General features: G+C 43.2%; 1 protein-coding gene across 1 annotated transcript; it reads right to left on the reverse strand.

Moving 5' to 3' along the window:
* Nucleotides 1-7,450: 7,450 nt before the first annotated feature.
* On the reverse strand, nucleotides 7,451-8,460 carry LOC141758801 (uncharacterized). The gene has a single exon (XM_074620486.1). It carries the CDS (start codon nucleotides 8,320-8,322, stop codon nucleotides 7,504-7,506), a length of 819 nt encoding a protein of 272 aa, XP_074476587.1. The 5' UTR covers nucleotides 8,323-8,460; the 3' UTR covers nucleotides 7,451-7,503.
* Nucleotides 8,461-9,782: the final 1,322 nt, after the last annotated feature.

Raw genomic sequence — 9,782 nt, forward strand, 5'->3', positions numbered from 1 at the left:
CTTGTCATGTACAGAGTCTTGTACCTTTGACTTTTTGGCAGTGAACCTGATTTTTCAACATAGTTTCTTCTTGTTCATATGAATATCTGTTAGTCAACTTCGGAGACAAAAATAACAGCAGACACATTTTTAACAGGATAGATCTCGTAGGTGTTGTAGCAATTTTTATGGTGAAAAGTGAATTCACTGTGCTATCAGAAGACATACCAAACACCAGTAAGAAGCGTAGTTGTGTATTGTTTATTTAAACAGAAGCATATTCATTTCAGAATAAATCTTTGACATCTTGTAAAGGTGTGCTAGCTCTTTATCGGGTAGAACCAAATAACAGAGTTTGCTGAAAGAACACTTGAAAATTGCTAGTAAGCTGTCTTGTTAAATTGTAATTTTTCGGAGAAAGAACAGAGCCATTTAAACTGAGCCACAGACAAGAGAACATGAATTCAATCCATTAAGCCCGGGACACACAGGGAACGTCAGGAGCCGTGGCGGCTGCGTTACCTGTTGTTTTTCACAGCAGCGTCTCTTCTAGAGATTTGAGGTCTCGCCTATTTTTGACGCGTGCCGCGCGGTTCACAGCAACAACAGACAGTGAAAGTGATCTATTGACTATATATTGACATCAGATCAGCAACATTACTACAGTTTCAATGTCTATCTGTAGAATATCTATCTGCCTCCACGCAGCCGCCACGCAGACGCAACGCAGCCGCCACGCGCTCCTGACGTTCCCAGTGTGGATGAGGTGTCATGCTTTCAGCAGCTCAGCAACAGGAGCAGGAGGGATTTGAGAGGAGGATCCCCTGATAGGGGTTAGAGAAGGTTGAAAGGAAACGCTGACATCTGGACAGACTTTTATCAGTTTCCCCTCCCTACTTCTCTCCTTCCTCCCTGTCAGGTGTCAGTATTCAGCTGTCACTCTGGTGCATCACACCCCTCCAGGAATTCTTCTGTTCCTTTATCACCCCCTCTTTATTTCTTTCACTGAGGAATTATTCTGTCTCACTCTCCTTTATTTTTCAGTTGAGCATAATGCAATGCTGTCTAAAATCTCTACAGATAACATGTCAGTAAAAGCAATTGCATCCAACTTGAGTAACAGGCAGCACTGGATTAGATTTGAGAGGCTACACTGTAACAGGTGTAAGGACAAGGTCAATCCAAGCACCTTATTTTGTCCTGTTCATCCAGCCTAAACAAGTAATGCTGAAAGACTTTCCAATATGGCGTCAAACTGTATGAGACAGAAAATGTTAAAAGGGCTGTGGTAACAATCCTATAATCTCAGGGGATCTCTAACCACATACCAACTAGTAAAACACAGCTGCTAAATTAAAAAAAGCAAATTAAAGAATGTGTGTGTGTGTGTGTGAAATCATCAAACCTTTTTTTGTTTCAGTTGATACCCCCGGGCTTCATAACTATTCCTATTTGGAATTTGATGTAAAGTATTTGATTTTTGCAGTGTCATGTTAGGGAACACGCCCGCCAAAACACACTTACCATTATACTACTTGGTAGCATCTCTTTGTTCGACTTTTGATACCTGCAAAACAGAGACCGTCTTCACAAGAACAACAAAAGCCTCAGTCGTTCCTGCAAATGCCCCCAAAATCAAGTCAATTCAACAAAACGTACTCTAGCAGCCGCATAAATTATGACTTTTGTCTCTCAAGAGCAGATATGGTCAGGTGACGTTATTGCAGAGCCATAGAATCCACAGAGGGAGGAAGTCACGATGAATGAATGGGTGAGCAAAACTTAAACACAGTAGGCTTCTGTTTCCTGTTTCCTATCGACAGTCAAAGTTGTTCTCTTTGTTCTTCATGATGAAGGTCCCCTAACCATAACCAAGTCATTATTTAAACCCCCACATGATCTTCCCCTAACCAACATCATTCTGTGCCGAAATCTAACTGTGGTGGTGTAGGATCAAAGAAATATATATATATATATTTAATTTTTTCTTAACAGTGAACGGTCTTATATGTCCTTTTGGGATTCATTGGTACACAACTTAGGTATGAGGATGTGTTGGTTCCTCAGAGCCACAGATTCACACAGTGCAGTATTAGAACAGCACCCTGACAGAAAGCTCCTCTTTCTGCTGATCATTTTGTTTCTCTCTTCAGAGAACATTGTGTGATTTCTGCCTGACTCAGTATCTTCTGGTGTCCTCCACCCTCTTTTCTCTGCTGGTACAAAATGGTACACTGTTTATTGCTTTCATCGTCTAAGCATGACAGTTATTAGAAGCAGAGGCAGTGACAGAGAGCTCACCTTTTTAATCTACTCTCTACACATCTGTCCCCCCCACACCCCCCTGCTTGTCATCCTGCCTGTATTCCAACGTCCCACCATCAATTCCCCACACAGGAGGCAGGAGACCTTTTCATTTATACTCAACAGGATATCAAAGCTTTTTTGTTACCTTTACTTTTCTTGTCAGCCCCTCATCGCTCTCTGTGTTTCTTGAGGTCTTGTGTTGGTCTTGTGTCTTGAGGTCTTGTGTCTTGTATTTTGTGTGCAATGCACTTTTAGGCATATACTTTTTATTTTATTTTTTTTATTACATTTTACCATATAGTAGCTGGCTGTGTGAAGCTTGGAACTTACATTACTACTTATGTGTGTTTATATGTCCTTCAGCTACTTTCTTTTAGAACTGTACTGTTTGGTGATGATTCTGTCCATCTCTTGTTGGCAGAGAGACACAAGAGGAGGGGAAGAGGTTGGAGGTACAAGATAAACAAACAGCCGAGCTAAAACGAAGCTGCCTCTTATATCGTTCCAACTCTGTCAATCACATATCCCTCTGCGCTGTTTATGCAAACAAAGGCGCCGTGCACGGCGTGGTGTAATGAAATAACGTCTGGAAGACTGGCACTGTGCATGATTGGCTTAATGGAAGATCCTGCTCACAGCCATCTTGCTCATTTGCTTGTTTAAATATGAAGGGATTATCACGTATTCCATGAGAAGCATGATGATTGCTTTGAAACAACATGGCCCTCCTCATGCTATCATTGTAATCCGCTGCATGACACCTGTAATCTCTACCCATGAGCCTCGCTGATAAACTGCTGTTTTTGTGTGCATGAACATACTGAACATCTGGCACCTCTGGTCTCAGACCTGCCTTCAATGGACAAACAATGACCATTGCAACAAGGAAGCTGTAGTCCCATTCACAACTACATGAACACTCACCTACCAGTTTATTAATAATACCTGTTGAATCCAGTCCCCCCAACACTGTGACATTGATCTGGTTTAGTTGTTGCTGACACTGTGTCAGAGAAATGTTGTGTTGTCAGTTTTGAAGCTGTAACATGTTATGGTGTATTTGAGAGAATCATATTTATAATTCAGTTTATTGACATTTTTTGTTAATCCCCATTCACAAATAAATATGGACAATATTAAACTCTCTGCATGCTCAATCAAATCAAATCAAATCAATTTATTTTTGTATAGTGTCAAATCACAACAGAAGTTATCTCAAGACGCTTTATATATAGAGCAGGTCTATGACCGTACACCATAGTTTAGAGACCCAACAGGATCCACCAAGCGCACTGTGGCCAGGAAAAACTCCCCGATTACTGGGAAGAAACCTGGAGCAGAACCGGGCGCAGGGCGGGCGGCCATCTGTCGAGACCGGCTGGGGGGATAGATAGATAGAGAGAGAGTGAGAGAGAGAGAGAGAGAGATAGATAGAGAGAGAGAGATAGAGAAGCAGCCACAATAGCAGTCTAGCAGCTGTAATAGCTAATACAAGTAGGACTGATAACACAAAACCAATAGTGGTGGATGGAAAGAGTGATAATACAACTATCGGAAAGCCAGCACTGTCCAGCATCTCTCCTCAGTACATCCATGTGTATTGGTGTGGGACGTCCCTGCGATCGATGCCCGTGCGTTGGTTCCTGCAGCATCAGCATGCTTGCTGGGAGCTCTTGATGTCTTTGGCAGTGATTGAGAAGTGTTATTCTCCAGGCTGCCACATTGTCACTAGGTGTTGGAAATCCCTCGTTAGCATTGGTAGTCCCTCGTACAGACGTAGTTAATTAGGGATGGTAGCAGTTGGTGTCAAGCAGGCACCGACGCGGCAGCAGATGCAGCCACAATACCGGAGACCACCAAGATCCAGGTGAAACCCTGCTCCAAGTGTACCCATGGTCCAGGTATAACCTCGCTCCAGGTGTGACCCCACTCCACGGTTAGCTGCGAGACAAGGAGGCACAAGGACTCCCGGGAAGGAATGAAGTTAGTAACAACATGGACATGGGACATGAGTATATACATAAGGAGAGGGGAGCTCAGTGTGTCATAGGAAGTTCCTTATGACAGTGTGTCATAGGAAGTCCCCCGGCAGTCTATGCCTATAGCAGCTTAAGTATAAGCGTTATCAAAGAGGAAAGTCTTTAGCCTACTCTTAAATGTAGAGACGGTGTCTGCCTCCCGGACTGAAACTGGGAGCTGGTTCCAGAGAAGAGGAGCTTGATAGCTGAAGGCTCTTGCTCCCATTCTACTTTTGGAGACTCTAGGAACCTCAAGTAACCCTGCATTCTGTGAGCGCAGTGCTCTAGTGGGGTAGTAGGGTACTATGCGCTCTTTAAGATATGATGGGGCCTGACCGTTTAGCGCTTTGTAGGTGAGGAGGACGACTTTAAAATCTATTCTGGATTTTACAGGCAGCCAGTGCAGAGAAGCTAATACAGGCGTAATATGATCTCTTTTTCTAGTTCTAGTCAGTACACGTGCTGCAGAATTCTGGATCAACTGGAGAGTCTTTAGAGACTTATTGGAGCAGCCTGATAATAAGGAATTGCAGTAATCGAGTCTAGAGGTAACAAATGCATGGACTAATTTTTCTGCATCATTTTGACACAGGATGTGCCTGATCTTCGCAATGTTACGTAGATGAAAGAAGGCAGTCCGTGAGGTTTGTTTTATGTGAGAGTTAAAGGACATATCCTGGTCGAAGACAACTCCCAGGTTCCTTACGGTGGTGCTGGAGGCCAGGGCAATGCCATCTAAAGTAACTATATCATTAGATAATTTGTTTCGGAGGTGCTCAGGGCCAAGTACAATAACTTCAGTTTTGTCTGAGTTTAACATCAGGAAATTGCAGGTCATCCAGGTTTTTATGTCCTTAAGGCATGCTTGAAGTTTAGTTAACTGGTTTGTTTCGTCTGGCTTGATTGATAGATATAATTGGGTATCATCTGCATAACAATGAAAGTTTATGGAGTGTTTTCTAATAACATTGCCTAAGGGAAGCATATATAAGGTAAATAGAATTGGTCCAAGTACAGAACCCTGTGGAACTCCGTGACTAACTTTGGCGTGCATGGAGGACTCATCGTTGACATGTACAAACTGAGATCGATCTGATAAATAGGACTTAAACCAACTTAGTGCAGTTCCTTTAATGCCAATTAAATGTTCCAGTCTTTGTAATAGGATGTCATGGTCAATGGTGTCGAAAGCAGCACTGAGATCTAGCAAGACAAGTACAGAGACAAGTCCTTTGTCCGATGCCATTAGAAGGTCATTTGTAATTTTCACTAGTGCTGTCTCTGTGCTATGGTGCACTCTAAATCCTGACTGATAATCTTTGAATAAATGATTGTTCTGTAGAAAGTCACACAGCTGACTGGCAACTACTTTTTCGAGTATTTTGGAGGTAAAGGGAAGGTTAGATATAGGTCTATAGTTGGCTAGGACCTCTGGATCAAGAGTGGGCTTTTTAAGAAGAGGTTTAATTACAGCTACTTTAAAGGACTGTGGTACATAGCCTGTTAGTAAAGACACATTGATCATATCCAGTAAAGAGGTGCTAACTAGAGGTAAAACTTCTTTAAGCAGTTTAGTTGGGATGGGGTCTAGGAGACAGGTAGATGATTTAGATGAGGAGATCAGTGAGGTTAATTTGTGGAGATCGATAGGAGAAAAGCAGTCTAAATATATATCAGGTTGTACAGCTGTTTCTAAGGTTCCTAAGTTTGAGGATAAATTGGTACCAGTTGACGGTAGGAGGTGATTAATTTTGTCTCTAATAGTTATGATTTTATCATTAAAGAAACTCATGAAGTCACTACTACTGAGGGTTGTAGGAATACATGGCTCAATAGAGCTGTGGCTCTCTGTCAGCCTGGCTACAGTGCTGAATAGAAACCTAGGGTTGTTTTTATTTTTCTCCATTAATGATGAGTAATGGGCTGCTCTGGCATCACAGAGAGCCTTCCTATATGTTTTAAGACTATCTTGCCAGACTAAATGAGATTCTTCCTGTTTGGTGGAACGCCATATCCTTTCCAGTTTCCTCGATGCTTGCTTTAATTTGCGTGTTTGAGGGTTATACCATGGAGCTGACTTCCTTTGTTTTACTAACTTCTTTTTTAGAGGGGCAACAGAATCAAGTGTGACTCGCAGTGAGTCTGTAGCACTATCTACAAGATGATCAATTTGGGTAGGGCTAAAATTAACATACGAGTCCTCTGTTATATTGAGACATGGTATTGAATTTAATGCTGATGGAATCGCTTCCTTAAATTTAGCTACAACACTATCGGATAGACATCTAGTGTACACACTCTTATCTGATGGTGTATAGTCTAGTAATAAGAATTCAAAAGTGATTAAATAATGGTCTGATAAAAGAGAGTTCTGTGGAAAAACAATTAAATGTTCAATTTCAACGCCATATGACATAACAAGGTCGAGGGTGTGGTTAAAGCGGTGAGTGGGTTTATGCACGTTCTGCGAGAAACCAATTGAATCTAATAAAGAGATAAACGCAGTACTGAGGCTATCATTATCAACGTCCACATGAATATTAAAATCACCTACTATAATGACTTTATCTGTTTTCAGGACTAAGCTTGATAGAAACTCTGAGAATTCAGATAGAAATTCAGAATATGGGCCTGGAGCGCGGTACACTATAACAAATAAAATTGGCTGTAGTGCTTTCCAGGTTGGGTGTGAAAGACTAAGAACAAGGCTTTCAAATGAGTTATAATTTAGTTTAGTTTTAGGGTTTATTAATAGGCTTGAGTCGAAGATGGCTGCAACTCCACCTCCTCGGCCGGTGTCTCGAGGAATGTGAGTATTAATATGACTCGGGGGAGTGGATTCGTTTAGGCTGACATATTCTTCCTGACACAGCCAGGTTTCGGTAAGACAAAATAAATCAATGTGATTATCTGATATTAAATCATTTACTAGTAGAGCTTTAGATGACAGAGATCTGATATTTAAGAGTCCACATTTAATTCTCCTGTTTTGTTGCTTTATTGCAGTGCTAGTGTTAGATTTTATTAGATTATTATGTTTAACTCCTCTTCTGTTTACTTTTGATTTAATTAATTTAGGTGGGGCAGACACAGTCTCAGTGAGGTTTGGGGTTAAGCTATGGGTGGGTAACTGCTCTAACGGAAGCGCAGAGAAGTGTGTAAGACTACAGCTCTGCGTCCTGGAATGACCCCTGGTTTGTCATGGATTTGTTCCACCAACAATCTTGGTCAGATTTCTGGATAAGAGAGCCGCACCATCCAAAGTAGGATGAATGCCGTCTCTCCTAATCAGACCAGGAATTCCCCAGAAAGGGTTCCAATTGTCAATGAAGCCCACATCGTTTGCTGGACACCACCACGACAGCCAGCTGTGGAATGACTTCATGCGGCTATACATGTCGTCACTGGTCAAATTGGGGAGGGGACCAGAGAAAACTACGGAGTCCGACATTGTTTTTGCATATGCACACACCGATTGGACATTAACTTTAGTGACCTCCGATCGACGTAACCGGGTGTCATTACCGCCGACGTGAATAACAATCTTACTGTATTTACGTTTATCCTTAGCCAGCAGTTTCAAAACGGATTCAATGTCGCCCGCTCTGGCCCCCGGGATGCAATTAACTATGGCAGCTGGCTTCGCTAACTTCACGTTCCGCAAAATGGAGCTGCCGATAACCAGAGTTGGTTTCTCAGCGGGTGTGTCGCTGAGAGGGGAATATCTGTTAGAAACGTGAAGTGGTTGGTGGTTAACCGTGGGCTTCAGGGTACGACTATGCGTCCTTCGGACAGTCACCCAGCCTCCCGGCTGCTCGGGGGTTGCCGGGGGACGGCTAGCAGAAGCTAAGCTTGGCCGGTCTGCACCGGCTAGGGGCTGGCTAACTACAGAAGAAGCTAAAGCTAAAGTGCAGAACCGGGCTTCTAACTCGCTAACCCTCGCCTCCAATGCAGCGAATGCACTACACCTAATACATGTACCATTAGCTCTAAAGGAGGCAGAGGAATAACTAAACATAAGACACACAGAGCAGGGGAGAGCAGGAGAGGGAGAGAGAACAGGAGAGCAGGGGAGAGCAGGAGAGGGAGAGAGAACAGGAGAGCAGGGGAGAGCAGGAGAGGGAGAGAGAACAGGAGAGCAGGAGAGAGCAGGAGAAGGAGAGAGAACAGGAGAGCAGGAGAGAGGAGAAGCCATCGCTAACGGCTAAGCTACTGCTAAGCTACTGTTATGCTGCGATACGATAGCCCAGCTAGCGTTAGCCGAGCTGAATATGTGTGGTTAAGTCTCTAAAGAGGAGCGAGTTGTGAGTGCTTAAGCAGAACTAGTGTAGATATAAATGTAGCGGGTAATTATCCGCTGTAATGAAGAGTATATAACTATATTGCCCTGGATGTGCTAGAGCAGCTACAGAACACAGCAGCACACAGAAAGACAGGCAACCGGAAATGAGGCAATACGCTTACCGTAAGCACGTCAGCACGTTAATGCAGTTCTTTTTCTAATGTCGTAGAGAAAACCTAATGCAGGACCCTGCATCAATGTGCCCATCCTCATGGCATCTCCTCTTGATCCACACTGTCCATAACAACTGATGTGTACATTCTGCTGCACTTTCCTCCTATTACTGTAGGAGCTGCTGGAGTTTGTGCTGTGGACAGATGTTCAGCAGGCACAGCAGAAAGCCCCTGGGAAGTCCACGTAAGACACTGAGGCTTTTATTTCCCTGTTGAAGAATAGTTTGTTTAAATATCACAACACAACATGTCGGGGAACCTGTGGTCATCTGTCTTTATGGAGTTGAAAACTTGACTGTGTGACCAGATGGCGACCACACGACAGCAACAGTTTGTAATAGTTTGGAGTATGTTAAGTCCAGACAGACCTTCACATCACATCACAGAGGCAACACATCTGGACAGCATGGCATTTCCTAAGTATGAAAAAGTACTCTTAGTACAATTTAACTAGCATACTGTACATACATGTCAAGATTGTGTTCCCACAAAAAGGTGGAAAAAATAATATAGTTCTGTACCTCCTCTCAATATACAACAATGCAATCAAATGTAACGTCAACAGAAATTACAGGCTTCATTGAAGCCACTAAACACTGCCTGCACTACATCATGTGCTTATAATTCAGATATAACATCGGATCTTTGCAATATTGCGTAGGTGGTAGAAGAATATTTTGACAAGTTAGCGGATGTGGGGCTCGAGGGAGAGGGTGGGGTCAAGTATCACGCCAAGGTTGCGTGCCTGGGGGGAGGGGGAAACAGAGGCGCCATCAATGGTGAGTGTGAGGTTGTTGATTTTGCTGAGGGTAGATTTGGAGCCAATGAGGAGGAGTTCTGTTTTGTCACTGTTGAGTTTGAGAAAATTCTGTTGCATCCAGGTTTTAATTGCAGAGGGGCAGGAGTTGATGTGGGAGAGGGGTGGGTTGTGGGGGGTGTTGGTGCTGAGGTAAATCTGAGTGT

The sequence above is a fragment of the Sebastes fasciatus genome, chromosome 20 (genome assembly GCF_043250625.1).
Source record: "Sebastes fasciatus isolate fSebFas1 chromosome 20, fSebFas1.pri, whole genome shotgun sequence".
NCBI classification, from domain to species: Eukaryota; Metazoa; Chordata; class Actinopteri; order Perciformes; family Sebastidae; genus Sebastes; species Sebastes fasciatus.

Coding starts and splice junctions, on each gene's coding strand:
- LOC141758801 (XM_074620486.1), bottom strand. CDS start 8,322: ATGTTTAGTTATTCCTCTGCCTCCTTTAGAGCTAATGGTACATGTATT.